Genomic DNA, 16,706 nt, shown 5'->3' on the forward strand with positions numbered 1-16,706 from the left:
CATTTAGAACATCTCATGCAGCAAGATAAAAATGAAAAGACAAATTGTTGTCCTGACCATACCGTGAGATTCCCGTGACAACTTCTATGCCTCTCATCCCCATGACAACTTCTTTGTCTCTCAAGAGTTTATGGATAAAGTAACAAATGTTGTCGACCTTCATCACTTTAAAACGGAATCCTTACACTCTAAATCTAAGCCAGAATATGCAGGTCCAGTTGGGGAGACTCCTCAGCAGTCTTTGATATGGCTTGAGCAGAGAATATTATTTTCTCTACTAAGTATTTTCTCTTTATATAGTCACATCCATTAAGACTTGGATTATTGTTAATTTTAGGGAATGCTTTTTTTAGACTTCTGCCTGCACTGTCAACGTGATGATATCCTGTTTCAATCTATGCATTTCATAACAACTACTGATGCTGTCTTTATGTGTCTTTATCTTTGACAGGAGTAGCTGTCATACAATCATTACATCATAGTGGTAGCTTAGTAAGTATTATATTGGTGTCAAACATGGAGCAATATTGAAGCACCCATTGTGCTCTTCCACAGTTTTAGTCTCTAATGTCCATGAAACATAAAAAAGTAAGCTTATCTCAAGTTGTCTTAATGTTTTTTCATCTTGTGAACAAATCAGTTATCACTGGCTCATGGTTTAGCATGAATTTCCTTAGCAGTTTAAACATGTACATGTTTCACTAGTGAATTATAAGGTATTCAACTGTTATTACCTATTGCTTCATACGCCTATACCATCAATGGTGTAGATGATGTCACAGATGCTGCAGAGTCTGAAGATGAAGTGGATGACCAACTGCTGTTAGGTGAACTTGAACTGGAGGTCAAGGTCAGGTCAAATGACTCTACAGGGTCTGACTCTATTTTAGCACAAGGAGCACTACACTTGCAACAACTTGTAACTGTGTAACATGTTGTCTGGATAATATCATCATATGGTTGTAAGGAGCGCAGGGGTTTGGGAAGGAAGTCCCAAGTCTGCATACTTTTTGGCAATGCTTTTGGATGTTTGTCTTGTAAGATATTTATAAAGATGATGACAATGGTTACAAGACCTGCAACTGAAGTAACAGAGATGATAACTGGTGATCCAGCAAAGGACAACCCGAATACACACACAGGTAGAAGGACAAACATCAAACAAAGATAAAATAGAGCAAACCATCGATACCTCGCTGTTGTCTTGCCCAGAAATCGGGCCAACTTCAAAGGAACCCGCCTCAGTAAAGGAATGGGATAAAATATCAAAATTCCTGAGACATTGAAGAAAAAATGACACAGCGCTATCTGAAGAGCTGTCGAAAGTCTATCGGATGGGGATGCAAGAGATGCCAAAATGGCTGTGGCAGTGGTACCAATGTTGGATCCTAAAGTCAGGGGATACATACGTTCTAGATCAAGAACACCGACGCCTACCAGTGGAGTCAGTGTTGACGTGAAGACGGAACTGCTTTGGACGATGACCGTGAGACCAGCGCCGGCCAAGATGGCAAGGTAGCCAGTCAAGAAGGAACATCTACCAGGAAAGTCAGCATTCACCATTTTCTTTATTGCTGTCGCAACATGGTTCTTCATGACAGAGTTTAGCAGTTTCACCATGGCAACCAGGCATCCACAGAGAAGCACAAGGGAGACAACTAGGAGTATTATTCCTGATTGTACATCAGAAAGGCCAAGATGACTGAAGAGGGCAGAACCTGAAAGAAAATATTTTTGGTCAATGAAGAGAGTTTCATGTGTTTTAAACACCTCGTAAACTTTGCAAATCTTCAGCAAATTCCGGCAGTTCACAAGTTGTAAATAATTAATTACAGTAAGTTTTAATAACCTTCCCATATATTTGACAGTTACTATTTGGCTGCAAATCAATTCACCTTTCACTAAAATATTTTAATCTATGTGAAAATCATCACGACATTCGGCAGAAGGAAGCTTGCTCTTGCTGAGGCAGGTCACAAAGAAAATTATTGATCCTGTTCATTGTTCCACCTATATTTCAATGTGAGTACACCCATTAAGCTATTTTATATGTGCATTTTATACCAACTACAGAAAACACAGTTGATGTATGTGATTTCTCATAACTGTTATTGTAGTGATGAACCTGTCTGTCTATATATAGCAATGTATGTGTTAAAGGGGCACTGATGCGGAGCGAATAATGTTTCTCGCCAACGGTCTAATTACGAAACCAAACCGCAATTTGGTCAGCGCCCGCTCCTTCGTCCGTGACGGACAAAGGAACTGGGCTCCTGTCCATATTAGCAGAATTTTTTCACCTAAACAGTCAGGGGGCCGGATGCCCATCATATGCCATTTGTTTGAAAATATCCATGGTATTCCTTGTCCGATCGTAACCAAATATACCAGCAGTGTAGTACTTTTAGGATGCTTGGATGGTATAGTTACTGATCCAATTTGATCCTATTTCTGCGTTTTTAACCTCGATATTTAATCATGTTACATCAAAATATAATGTCTACAGGCACGTAGCAAGCCATTTGTTTCAGTACGGAAGATTGCAAAGCTTTATATTTAGGTAGTTTTGAGTGTTGGTTGAGCTGTGATAGCAAATATCATACGTAAATTTTGGTAGCTATGGTAGCTACAATGGTTTCTTATTTATGATAAGAAAAACACACAGTTGATTTATTTGAATTCGTAAACAAAAAACGATGACTTTGCCTTTGGTAGAGAAATCTGAAAATTTTCTTACGTAAAAAACCCCTTATTTCACCTATTTACCAAAGTACACAGCAAATGCCAGTGTGTTTTCCTTATGTAACGAAATTCCGTTGGTATCCTCAAAACAGTTTCGGGCCATAAGTGTTTTCAGGCTGCATGCGACACAGAGATTACATCTTCCTTGCTGTAACTCGCGCTTGATGGTGTAAATACACGTGCTATTTGTCATCATTCCCTGGATGGTCAATTAATGATTTTTAAACAGGTATAATTAGTAGTAACACCACTTCGGTTACTCAACAAAGGTTCCCATTTGGCATTTCTCCTGTCTGGAGTAAATACTCAACATTATAAATTAAGGTCTGTAATGGCAAATGTATTGTATGTTATGTAACATGTGCATGTAAGTGATGCAAGAGGTTTTATCAGCTGAGTTACAAAAGCAAACATCGATCAAAGGATTAACCGATAACACACTGATTGATTAATTACTTTTATCTTCTAGCGGATTTGTCAAAAGGCAGAGTGTGTAGATGACAACACCCTGTCGTAAAGTGTGAGTGCAAAAACAACATCCTCCCTTCAAAGAATTAACCACCCTTGCGTTGATTGATTGATTGCTCATTATTGGTTAACTAAATTACTTAGAATAGTGGACATCATACAATTAGTTGCCAGGTGTGCTATCTTGGGAGACCAATGAGAGGTTTTTCTGGTTTTCACCAACGAAAGACGTGAAACGATGTGTTACTTTTTCGCAAATGAGACAGTTGTAAGACACGCGACACAGAGCAGGATTTTTTACCAGCTGCAGATGAATGGAATACGATTTCTTTTATGTGGATATTGATGGATACACTCCTGAACAAGGTAGTAGCCTGACATTGTTGCTATAAAATTAGTCTGTTTTACATTCATTATTTGCATTTTGGTTTAATTTATTTATTGTAGCATTCAGCAGAATCTGTATCACAGAAAACAGACACTAGATCGCGTATGTGTGTGAAATAGGATCCACATTGGCAATCTATACAATGTATAAATGTTGCTGTTATGTTAGAAATTTACTAGGAGTATAAGCAGATCGTGCGTTCTTTTGTTAATTTTCAGAATCATACAAATATGACAATAAACTAATTAGGGTTATGAGGCAAAATATAGAGACGTACATTGGCTTCGTTATTTTTCCGTCCCAGTAGTTTTTTACCATTTCTACCACTGGCAGATGATTAACCTTCAAAGTGTTTCATTTGTTTTCACAATACATTTGTAATGAAGTAAAAGTGACTTCACCTCAGTTGATCTGTCTGTAATTAAACTATCAGTTGCGCCTACGGACTGCGCAGCAGAGGTCACGAACCAGTCACGAATTCTGGGATATCATCCGGGTACTCACGGGAGAAAAACAATAACAAAAGTTTACACCAGTCCACGGATATTGCTCCGCATTAGTGTCCCTTTAATGGCTGACCAAAGTACATTGGTCAGTATCAAGTGAAATATGCAAACTACAAATCATGAATTTACATTGCTCTGCAATTTTTTATTTTTATGTAGTACTGATGCATTTTGTAAGTTTGTCTTTCATGTACCTACCAAGTATATATTAAGTTTTGGAATCACTGTCAATGAGTTAGTTTTTGCGCCAAAACAGGCAATCCATTGTTTGTCGATAGCCCACATGCGTTGCTTCCCTTTCCAACACACTGTGTGGCTATAGTCGCAGTAGAGTAAGTGAATGTGCTCTGGCTGGCAGAATGTGATATCTACATTTTGTTTCCCAGTATTCTGTTTTTTATTGTTCACAAATCTAGTCACTGTTATTTAAGTATGGTGGCAATTGTGCCAACTTTGAACCTTCTAGTATCGTATTTGTGTTATTGTCAGGTAACTTGAACGCCACTACATGGTGATGTCGCTCCGAGCATGTCTTTGCTGTTGAGCAAGTCTGCTGGGGGTGAGTTTATCAGTCTGTAATGTATACTGCTCATTCATACATATTTGTATGAACAAGTTTGTTAAAATTTGTCGGTGCTTTTTTTCACTGTACTGTAAAATAGTAATACATTTTCATTACAGTCATATTTATATCAGTCCAACTACAGACAAAAGTTGTTTCATTCTGGAATTTTAGTAATATTTTCATATCTTTATATGCTCAGTGTTCATCTTGGTATTATGTGTAAGCTGAACTAGTTGTCAGTTTATATCTGTACTATCTGTACTTCCGTCCACGTGCCACCTATCAATAATGAACTTTGTGTATCACATACAATGTCAGGTGTAGGTATAGAGCATGCTGATGAAGCAGTACATAGAAATATTATTTCATTCTGTTGCTCCATGACAGTTAACTAAAGAGATTGTGATATTTGTATGTTGTAGGTTTTTCCCATTGTTTAAAGTTGAGAAGATTAAAAGATGCATAGAATACTCAACACCTTGAGTCATTTTCCCCCCCCTACAACTTTTTGGTGTCAGAAGTGTGATGACACAGGCAATGCAAGAAACCCCCAGAGTGAGGGAAGGATGGCGTCACTGGATGGCAGCCCAAAAGAGCACAACCAGGCAATGCAAGAAACCGCCAGAGTGAGGAAAGGATGGCGTCACTGCATGGCAGCCCAAAAGAGCACGACCAGGCTGGAGATGTCATGGCTTCTGATGGATAACAGTGCCAAGACTGTTTCAGTGGCCTAGTAATCATGTGCTGAGTATCAAGGAACACTTTGACAATGTGGCTAGGCTAAGAATGTATGATCATAACTTATTGTAACTAGCAATGTTGTGTTGGGTGGTGATATTAATATTTTTGTATGTATTTTCTCTGACGTAGTCTTCTTAGCCTTGAAATCATGAGTCAGCCGAAGTCACCACATAGCAGTGATGATGCCCCCTTTGTCAACCTTGAGAATGTGTCCCGTCTGGAGGAGGAGCTTGCGAGGATGAGGATGCAGTTGAAAGAGCAACAGCAGCAGTTAGCAGACCACCCACCCAAATTACTGGATGTCAGCTGACCAGTTTCAAGAAGCCATTGAAAGTAGGAAACATTTCCCTGGGAGAGTGGTTACTGGACGTAAAGTGCACCATCGAGGCAAGAAAGATGAGCAACAAGGAACATGCTCTCTTCCTCTGCCAACACCTTGGAGGCAGGGCACGACAGGAGATCTTGGGTTGATCGTAAAAGAGTCACGCATAGAGATCATAAAAGTACTGAGGAAAGTCTTTGGAGGAGGCAGTGACTTACCTACAGCACAGCATCGGTTTTATTCTCATCGCCAGAAGCCAGGACAAGATCCCATTACCCTTTCTCTGGACCTGATTGATCTGTACAATCACATCACTGATATCGAACCAGCCTTCTTGAACCAGAGGCAGAGTGCCCTGAAGAGCCAGTTCGCATAGGCAGCAACCAGACACCATCAAGCGGGAGATAAGTGTCTTGCCAAGGAACAAGCAGATCTTGAGTTCCTTGAGCTACATCACTGTTTGATTGAGTAAAGCGTGTTTAACATCACTGCTGCCAGGGACAAGGCCTCAGTAGAGGAACACTTCATCAAAACAGATGATATTGTGAAACGTCAAGCTGAACTCACTGAAAAGTTGATGAGTCACAGACAATGTTACAGGCAAGCAGTCAGCGTTCTGCTGTTTATTTTGTTGATAGTTCCATAGACGGATTCTTTCATACAAATGCATAAAAACGGTGATCTACAAGGTGATTAGGTTGTCTGACAAAAAATCCACTTTCAAAGTTTGAGATTGATTGGATAATTGGATGAAGAGTTACTTACAAAAATATGGGTCCACATGTATTTCATGCCAAACTATAGTCGGTTAATGTGAGCTGCTGATAAGAACATGACCAACAACAGCAGTATGAAATTAGAACTCATTGTGTTAAGATGGGCTGTTACAGAGAAGTTCAGGTGCACAATGTACCGTATACACAGGTAATGACCCCTTGAGTTACGTACAAACTTTGGCTAAACTTGGTGCCACAGAGACGAAATGGATTGGGGAGTTAGCTCAGTTCAGTTTGACCATTCGTCACAGGTCTGGAAAGAAAAACAAGAAAGCTGATTCTCTCAGCAGGAAAGTCAACCATGGGACAGAGGCAACAAAACCAGAGGAAGTTATCGTCATTATGGCAGAGAACAGGGCAACACCTACAATATCACCAACAGACCTGAAGACCCATATCAACCTGGACAGACAAGTTGTACGCGCTGAAGCTATTTATGCTAAAGACGAACAACTCCCATGTACCCACATACCATCTGTGTCTATGAAAGAAACAGGGCTCGACAAATACGCTGGTCTACTAGACATTGCACCAGTAAATTCTTGCCCAAACTTTCCCTTGATAATATGCATATCCTAATTTGCATTTATTGGCATGATGTCTGTTAATCAACAGTCTTATTTGTTTATAGAGGTTTTGCTTTTTTAACTTTATTTATTGCATATTATCACAGGGATGGACCTAACCTACAGTGCCTGCCTACTGGAGCCTTGGATGCTGGACTGAAGGGAACTTTGGTTGCTTTCAACAGCTGCAGACAGAAACTTATAGATGCTTTGATAGTCTGAGCCACAGGTTCAGTGATGAAAATTGTGTCCTGAAGGCTACTTCCGTTGTGAAGTTATCAATCTTTCCTTCGAGACTTCATGAAGATCCAGGTATTAATTCCAAAGCTAATGTTATGTTTACAGTAAATTAATAGAGTTAATTATTAAGTAGGAATCAGGTGAAAATCATAAGATAGCAATTTAAACATTAAATACATATTAGTTTGGATAACTCTTCTGCAATAAACGAAATAAGAGCAAGGAGAGTTGGCAAAATTTACTGCGCTGTCACGCGACTCGCGTGTGTATCCCACAACTTGGCCAATGGTGCAGACGCATCACATTACCCCGCTCAGGCTGTTTGAGCCGTGCTTGACTAGTACTCATTTTCTTACTTATTATGCCTTGTAAATAACATCTCATCCTTCGATGTGCTTACCCTCTTGCAGAGGAGTCCACTAGTCTTCAGTACATGTAACTTATGTCTTTCTATTTGTTAATATACCAAAGATAAAACCATTTATGCCGCCCAAATTCTCAGGTATACTATGTATTATATCAGGGTTTCGCTGTCTACACAAGTTATGAACCCATTGACCAACTATTCTCCTACATCTGTTTGTAGTAGGACTCTCGCTCTACCTGATCCGGTGTCCCTTTCGCCTATACCTACTCTTAGGTCATAGTTATAGCCTTGGATATACCCAACTGTTAGCACACGGCTGTGCAGGTCAGAGATGAGTCGACATTTTTCATCTCACATTGGGTACTGTCCACTCCGACGTCCGCGCGGCTGAGATATAGCCGACCATGGACAGTCACTCGGCACCTTGGGGAAGACTAGACTGCTGCGCGCAGGTTGACTGGCTAGCTTGCTGTCAAGAGCTGCATCGGGAGACGACCGGAAGGCTGATCTTGGGAGTCCAAGACAGGATCTCGTGATGGTATTTCTACCTGTCTTTGTCTGTCCGGTCTATTGGTCACGCTAGTTACTATTACTAAGATACTACTATTAATATTTCTATTTGGGACCCTTGCACGCCCTGTTAGAGGCTGCAATCTGACACTTATTCCACATCCTCCCTAAGTAGGGGACACTAAGCAATTTATGGGCCGACCCCTGGCCTTGTCTGTTAAGGCGAGCTGTTGTGGCCAGTTAATTCTATGTTTGTTGATCTAGCGGCTTGTTGTTATGCTGGTGTGGTACCCTGCACTCAATAAATGTTTTAAACTCACAGTCAGGTTTTTGTTCTTGGAACATTTTACTGGATCATTTTCCATCCAGATTCCCTTGACGGTAGGTGACACCGTAACAGCGCCATACTGCAGCGTTACAATGCCCCATAATATGACAAATATTGAATGCAGAACAAATAGCCTCATGCATGGCTTTACAACGCTGTGATTGCTTAATTAACACTAACTAAAACACTCCCTTTGAATCCTGCAGACTTGAAACAATAATATACAAAAAAAAATGCAACTATATTACTGGAAGGAGCAGGTGCTAACTTGTATACCAAGCAGGAAATTAACCATTGTTGCCATGCCAGTAATACTACTGGGGGGAGGGAGTGGTTAAATCTTGCCGTGCACGCCATGCCACCATGCTTGCCAAATTTAGTGACGTAATGCATGGGGAAGCAACTCTGCTCACCGGGCAAAAACCATATTCCTACCACTAATTAAAACCGAATTTAACCTGTTAAATTTCTATTTCATAAATTTTAAAAACATGAGTTACTAATACATGTAGTTAAATTATGTCAGAAATGGGAAAATATATGTGACTGAAAGATGTAATTTAAGTTTGATGATGCCTGAAAACTTACACTTCTATTTACAGAATATGGAGATGAACATGTTCACATACTGTGAAAGGTTTTGAGCAGCTTTCCAGGCATCTGGAATCACTCCTGCCACTGTGGAGGACTGGCCCAAATTTAAATCTCTGTTGTACAACACACAAGTCACTCGGTGACTGTCCTTTCAGTTTAAGTGATAAAATTAATGTGAGTGTGTGTCAAGATCTTTTTTTTTTGAGTTATTTGTGCTTTGAATTGTTTATTTGTTATTATGGAATAAAATCAACTTGATTGTCTGAATGTCATGTGTTTCAGCTTTGATAAGGTCCCCAAGACAGACATGTCAAGACTACAGGAAGCGATTTAAGATAAAGTGCCTGGTGTTATGGCATTATTTAGCCTTGTTCTGTCACTACCTGGATGGGCTGCTGAGGCAGAGAGGGGCTTCTCTCTCATGTAGCAAATCAAATGGGACTGGCGCAGTTGTCTGAGAGATGATAGCCTGGGAAACTTAATGATGATCAATTTGGAATCAGCCAACATTCTGACCTTGATCCTTATCCAGCAATAAATCACTGGTGGACTTCAAGCAGCAGAAGGCCTTCATGCAACTAGAAAGGTACTTTATTTAAAGCTGTACTTAATGCATATTTGTCTTTTCAGTCATTAGTGTGAAAAAAGAAATATTGAAGTTAGTTAGCATCCAACAAGTTCAAAGAAACAAACTGAAGAACATTTTCTGTTTAAAATTAAAATTCTTATTCCTTATTTTAATCTATTTCATGTATTCAACTAGGTAGCAAACAGACACGTATGCTTGAGGCTGAGGGTGCAGGTGTTGGTTATGATGTGCCATTAATGGACTTGACAATGTTGAGGATGCAGATGTTGTGGATGTTCGAGAAAACACTGCTGCAGATGTAGGATCCTCAGATCTCTCTGACTACTACTCAGATGAATCAGATCATGACAATTTTAATCTTCAGGAGGAAAGAGCATATGCCCTTATGCGAGAGCATATCATTTCAAAGGCTATACCTAACTGTGATGTTCACCATGAACATGATGAATGAAAACCTTCTGACTTGACAATGTGACCAGAGTGTGCTTACGTAAGACATTGTAATGTAAAGTTAAAGATGACTGTTAGTTCTGAATTAAGTTAAAGTTGACTGTTAGTTCTGAATTCAAGTTAAAGTTGATTGTTACTTCTGAATTCACTGTTCAAATGTTTGGTGACGACAAAACAGTGTTAAAATGACTGTTTGACTTTACAATGAGACCAGAGTGAGTTTACTATCATTAGTGTCAGTAAGACTGTATAGCTTCATTCAGTTGTAATTGACTGTTAGTAAGTTCTGAATTCACTGTTCTATTGTTTGGATGACATTAGACAACTGCATAAACAGTGCTAAAATGACTGTTTCACTTGACAATGAGACCAGAGTGTGTCTACTATATCAAGTTAGTGTCAATATGACACTGTAATATATGTTCAGTTGTAGGTGACTGCAAGTTCTGAAATCACCCGATCCTGTTAGTCGTAAGAGGCGACTAACGGGATCGGGTGGTCAGGCTCACTGACTTGGTTGACGCATGTCATCGGTTCCTGGATTGGTCACTGGATTGTCTGGTCCAGACTCGATTATTTACAGACCACCGCCATATAGCTGTAATATTGCTGAGTGCGGCGTAAAACTAAACTCACTCACTCACTCTGAAATCACTGTTAAAAACTTCTAATTTTTTGTGATAACAGCTTAAACAGTTTTAAAATGGCTGTATGACTTGACCTGGTTGACCATGAGTCTAGAGTAAGACGAGAGTGACACTATGTGTTTACTGTCACTTACACTTACAGAGATAATAAAGTTAGTGTCATAAAGACACTGTAATTTATGTTCATGCACTTGCAGATGATGGTTAGGCGTTCCGAGTTCACTGTTGTAATCTTTGGTGACAACTGCTGAAACAGTGTTAAAACATCTTGTTCAATGTTTCTCATCATTCATTAAAAATAAAGAGACTTGACAAGCAGATATTGTTGTTTCTTATTTAATTTTATTTTTGGCTAGTGAAGTTTATCATGGACCAGTACTTTCTAATTGGCACTGGTCCCAATGACTATCAGTTGTATTTTCAGTTTGTCAAGCACTGGATGTGCGAGCGATGCATGCTTGGAAAGCATGGTCCCAATGTAAAGCCAACTTTTGGTTTCATCATTGCCAGAAAACCATTGGAAATTCTAGCCATGGACTTTACCCTCTTAGACAGAGGATACAATGGATAGGAGAACGTTCTAGTATTAACGGATGTATTTACAAAATACACCCAATCCTATCCTACGAAAGATCAATCTGTGAAGACCGTTGCCAGAATCCTTGTTAGGAATGGTTTGTCAAGTTCAGGGTACCACATCTACTTCACAGCGATCAAGGGAGAGCAAACTAGTTCATGAGTTCAGTATCTATGGAGTCAAGAAAACAAAGACGACACCTTACCAAATCACTGGATGTCAGCTGACCAGTTTCAAGGAGAAGCCATTGAAGGTAGGAGACATTTCCCTGGGAGAGTGGTTACTGGACGTAAAGTGTACCATCGAGGCAAGAAAGCTGACCGATGAGGGACATGCTCACTTCCTCTGCCAACACCTTGGAGGCAGGGTGTCACGCGACTCGTGCGTGTGTATATACCTAATTATAACAACAAATATTCCTCATTTTGTATTATGGCAACTTTCATCCTTTTGTATTATGTCAACCTTCATCATTTTGAATTATGTCAACGTTGGTTGACTCACAAATGGTCATCCATCGTAAATTCAAGTTAAGTTCCCCTATTTTTTTTTTTTTGTTGTTGTTAAAGCATATATAGGTTATACCAGATTTGTTTTAAGGATATAGTTATCACGCTGCTCGTGCATGTATCATGCAGCATGGCCTATGGTGCCTGTGTATCAAATTACCCCGAACACCCCAAGGGGCCGTGCGCGTCCAGTAGCCGTCCTTTTGCTATTTATGATGTGTACGTACCATCTTAAACCTCGATGTACTTATCCTCGTGTAGAGGAGACCTCTGTTGTTTAGAACATGTACATTTTATCCCTATATTTGTTTTTATGATCGAATGAGATCCATAAATGCAACTCTAACTCTGACATACCTCATCATCCCTACCAGGGTTTTCGCTAGCTTACCACTTAACTTAACCGTTGACCAACTACCTACCTACCCCTATTTGTAGTAGGACTCCTGCCCTACCTATTGAGGTGTACCTCTCCTCTATACCTATACTTATCCGATAGGTATAGCTGGTTATATACCCCCTGACTAGCACACTTTAGTGCCGGTCAGCGGTGCGTTGACCATTTTCCCATCGCCTTGGGTATTGTCCTCTACGACGTCCGCGTGGTTGAAATATAGCCGGTCTTGGAAAGTCATTCCTGGCACTTGGGGAAGACTAGTCTGCCACATGCATGACGACCTGCTACCTTGCTGTCTGAAGCTGCATCGTGGGACGATCGGAAGGCTGCTCTCGGGACCCCAATACGGGAGCCTGTGATGGTAATCCTACCTTTGTTTACTTGTCTGGTGTATTGATCACTCCATATACTAGTGTTAATTGTTTTAACATTATTCGGCTCAGTGCTCGCCCTGTAAGAGGTTGCACCTCCACCGTAATCGTTCCTCCCCCTTCTCAGTTGGTGGCACCCAGCTATGTGTGTGCTGAGCCCTGGTCTTGCCTGTTAATGTGGGGGTACTCTAGCCAATAGTTCGTCTTATGGTTATTATTTTTTTAAGCGGCTGGTTGTTGGCTGGTGTGGTTCTTGCATAAATAAATGTTGTTACAGTAGTCGGTTTGTTTGTTGTAATACATTTACTGGATCAATTTCCGTCCAGACGCCGATCACGGCGGGTGGCACCGTGACAGAGGGTAAGAGATTGCCGTTGAAGGAAATTTGGGGGCTCGTCCGGGATCGTTTCTTCTAGTATTCAAGTTGCTAGGGTAAGGCCTTATTGTTCTTTGACCGGCCTGGGTTTATTGAGGTCATACAGACGTCTGCATTAGAGAAGTTGTAGTACAACTGTTGAGACTATCGTTTTTGCATCATGGCGGGTTCAGATAAGCCGTCAGTTGTTCAGATTAAAAGAAGTTCTAAGGAGGAGTTGCTTGAGTTAGCAGGAGAATATGACATTTGCTTAGAGGCAGGAATTTGTGTTAGACAGATTAAGGAAGTCCTAATCAATGCTTTGTGGGTTGATGATGGTCAGGAGTCGGTAGATGAGGAGCCTGTAGTTGACACAGGAGGTAGTAGTGGGGATGGTTCAGGCGCTTCTCTCTCTGAAAGGTTACAACTGCGGAGGTTAGAGTTGGAGTTCCAGGAAAGAAGAGAAGCACGGGAACATGAGTACAGGTTGAAGGAATTAGAGCTTAGACAGACTCATGGTCCGGTTTTGTCAGATAAGGTCAAGATTAATGACTGTTATAGGTCTTTGCCAAACTTTGATGAGGTAGAGGTAGAAGGGTTCTTCAAGCAGTTTGAGCGGATTGCTTCTGAGTTAAAATGGCCGAATGAGTACTGGCATATCTTAGTTCAATCCAAGTTCAAGGGTAAGGCAACCGTGGCTTACAATTCCTTGAGTGACGAGCAGTCCCGGGATTATCAGCAAATCAAGTCTGCTATTCTCAGGGCCTATGAGGTGACTAGTGAGGCGTATCGCCAACAGTTCCGGAGTTTGACTAAGCTGGGCTCAGAGACTTATGCTGAGTTTATTGCTAAAAAGGGCAATTTGTTTGATAAATGGATGAGGTCGGAGTCTGTGAAGGAGTTGACAGAACTTAGGGATTTAATGGTGTTAGAGGAGGTTAGAAATAACATGTCACCAGGTTTAAGGCTTCTCTTATCTGATCAGAAGGTCCATAAATTAGCACATGTCGCTGAGGTGGCCGATAATTACTCTTTGGTTCACAAAGTCCCAGCTGCTCCAAAAGTTCCGCATCAGGGCAGTTTTGGTATTCGGAGTAAAGGCATTCCTGGTGTCACTGGTGGTCTGAACGGCAAGGATGGTAATGGAAGGATAGGTCCAGGTCAAGCTAACCCTGATCAGAGCGGTAGCCAAGGTAACGTAGGAGGTCAGCGTAACGGCAGTTCGGGGCAGAATAGTACTCAGGGTGTTAACTCCGCATGGGCTAGGCCAAAGTGTAGTTACTGTCATATGACAAATCACACTGTTGACAGCTGTTTCAAGAGGAACCGGGATAATGCGTCAGCTATTGGTTTTGTCAAGTCAGCTATGCCATTGTCAAGAGTCAGCAAGTACATCCATAAGGGTTCAGTGTCTGATGTCAAGGTTAGGGATCAGCCTAGTGATGTATCAGTGTATAGGGACACAGGGGCGTGGCAAACCCTCATGTTGTCATCTGCTCTGCCTAAGACAGTGCATTCGGCTACAGGTGATTATGTCATAGTCAGTTGGATTGGTCAGAAGGCTATGTCAGTTCCTTTGCATAGGGTATGGCTCAACAGTGACTTTGTGTCGGGTGAAGTTGTTGTAGGTGTAGTCGAGGAGCTGCCATTTGAGGGAGTTGATGTCCTTCTTTGTAATGATTTGACTGATCGTTGTTGTCAACCCAGGTGTTTTCCCGAATTACACGTTCACAGTTCGCCAGTAGGCCATAGTTTGTCCGAGGTAGATTCGAGTATGGCTAGGTATCCAGCTTGTGTTACTACCAGGTCAATGTCTAAGGTGAAGCCATTAGATGAAGATGTAGACCTCGCAGACACATGTGTGTCTAATGCTCTTGAGGAACTTCCCAGTAGTGGTCCAGCGAAAAGCACAAGTGAGGTTGTTTCAGCTACGGAGACCGAGACGGTTACGGCTCCTAAAAAGATTACAGAGGTTGATAAGAACACCCTAGACGGTCTAGATGTTAATTGGAGTCAGGAGGCACTGTGTATCGCTCAGAAGTCAGATGAGACCCTGCAGCAGATTTGGTCCAAAGTTCTGTCGGATACTAGGGATACTGAGGAGTTTTATGTGCACAAGGGTATTCTCATGAGACGTTGTCCTCAGAAGGAGCTGGATGTTGGTTCACGGGAACAGATTGTAGTCCCTAAGGCGTTCCGAACCGAGATTCTCAGTTTAGCTCATGAGAGTTTATTTGCAGGACATCTTGGTAGAACTAAAACCTATGATCGTTTGAGTTCAGATTTCTTTTGGCCAGGGATGTACAAGGATGTGGAGGATTACTGTAGTTCTTGTCATGTGTGCCAGGTGGCGGGGAAGCCCAATCAGTTGATTCCCCCAGCGCCACTGAAGGTTGTTCCTGCTGTTGGAGAGGCGTTCTCCAAGGTTTTGATTGACATTGTAGGACCGTTGCCTAAGACATCTCAGGGTAATCAATACTTGTTGACCATTATGTGTCTAAACACCAGGTTTCCGGAAGCTATTCCATTGCGTAAGGTTACGGCAGCTGTGGTTACTAAGGCTCTCATCAAGTATTTCACCATGACAGGTTTGCCTAATGAGATTCAGTCAGACCAAGGGTCCAACTTCATGTCAAATTTGTTTCGACAGGTGATGTTATTGTTAGAGATTCACCAAGTCAGGTCTAGTGCCTATCATCCTGAGTCCCAAGGGGCGCTTGAACGTTTTCATCAGACCTTGAAGAGCATGTTGCGGTGTTTTTGTCTTGAGCATGAGAGAGACTGGGATGTAGGGCTACCTTATGTCTTGTTTGCGGCTAGAGATTCACGTCAGGAATCCCTTGGGTTCTCTCCGTTTGAGTTAGTGTATGGTCACACTCCTAGAGGCCCTTTGAAACTAGTCAAGGATAAATGGCTGGATGATAATCAGTCTGAGAACTTGTTGGGTTATGTGGCAAGGATCAAGGATAGGCTTTGGCAGGCTACCACACTAGCTAAACAACACCTATTGTCCGCCCAGAACCAGGCTAAGGCTCGCTTTGATAGGAAGGCGCAGGACAGACAGTTCGAAGCTGGTGATAAAGTGCTGTTATACCTCCCCATTCCTAAGTCCCCACTCAAGGTCAAATACTTTGGCCCATATACGGTTAAACGTAGGGTTAACGACCTAGGTTACGTGATCAATACTCCGGACAGGCACAGAAAGGAGAGATATTGTCACATCAACCTGTTGAAGGCCTACCGGGAGAGGACCGCTGTGAGTCCTGTCGGTGTGGTGATAAGCAGCGAGCAGCAGGAGGTCTGTGCTGAGGCCAAGCTACGTAATAGCGAGATCCTGGCTGACCTGAACTCGAAACTGGCCCATCTATCCCCATCACAGAGAAGTGACATGCAGTCCCTCATCGAGGATCACCTGCCGGTATTCCCCGACGCCCCGGGGTGACCAACGCCATGCAGCTGGACGTGGATGTGGGTGGTGCCTCTCCGGTCAAACAGCATCCCTACCGCCTCAACCCTGCTAAGAGGGCCCTGCTGAAGAGAGAGATAGACTCCATGCTACAGCAGGGAGTCATTGAGCCGAGTGACAGCGACTGGAGCTCCCCCTGTCTGATGATACCCAAGCCTGGCAATCAGTTCCGCGTCTGTTCAGACCTGAGGCGAGTCAACCTCTTAGTCAAAGGAGACTCCCATCCACTACC

At 41.9% G+C, this 16,706-nt stretch overlaps 2 protein-coding genes across 2 annotated transcripts in view; one reads left to right on the plus strand and one right to left on the minus strand.

Annotated features, from left to right (window-relative positions):
- Nucleotides 1-331: 331 nt before the first annotated feature.
- LOC137298104 (sodium-dependent phosphate transport protein 2B-like) overlaps nucleotides 332-16,706 on the minus strand; it is a 35,636-nt gene continuing 19,261 nt past the window's right edge. Inside the window, exon 9 of the mRNA XM_067830183.1 lies at nucleotides 332-1,718. Coding sequence (XP_067686284.1) covers nucleotides 751-1,718 — 968 coding nt within the window. The 3' untranslated portion in view covers nucleotides 332-750. The remainder of the gene's footprint in view (nucleotides 1,719-16,706) is intronic.
- Nucleotides 13,190-16,450, plus strand: LOC137297734 (uncharacterized). Its single transcript, XM_067829675.1, has one exon. The coding sequence runs from the start codon at nucleotides 13,190-13,192 to the stop codon at nucleotides 16,448-16,450; it is 3,261 nt and encodes a 1,086-aa protein (XP_067685776.1).

This window comes from Haliotis asinina, chromosome 10, assembly GCF_037392515.1.
Source record: "Haliotis asinina isolate JCU_RB_2024 chromosome 10, JCU_Hal_asi_v2, whole genome shotgun sequence".
Taxonomy (NCBI): Eukaryota; Metazoa; Mollusca; class Gastropoda; order Lepetellida; family Haliotidae; genus Haliotis; species Haliotis asinina.

What these genes read in the sequence shown, in the direction of transcription:
- LOC137297734 (XM_067829675.1), top strand. Translation starts at nt 13,190, where the DNA reads ATGGCGGGTTCAGATAAGCCGTCAGTTGTTCAGATTAAAAGAAGTTCT.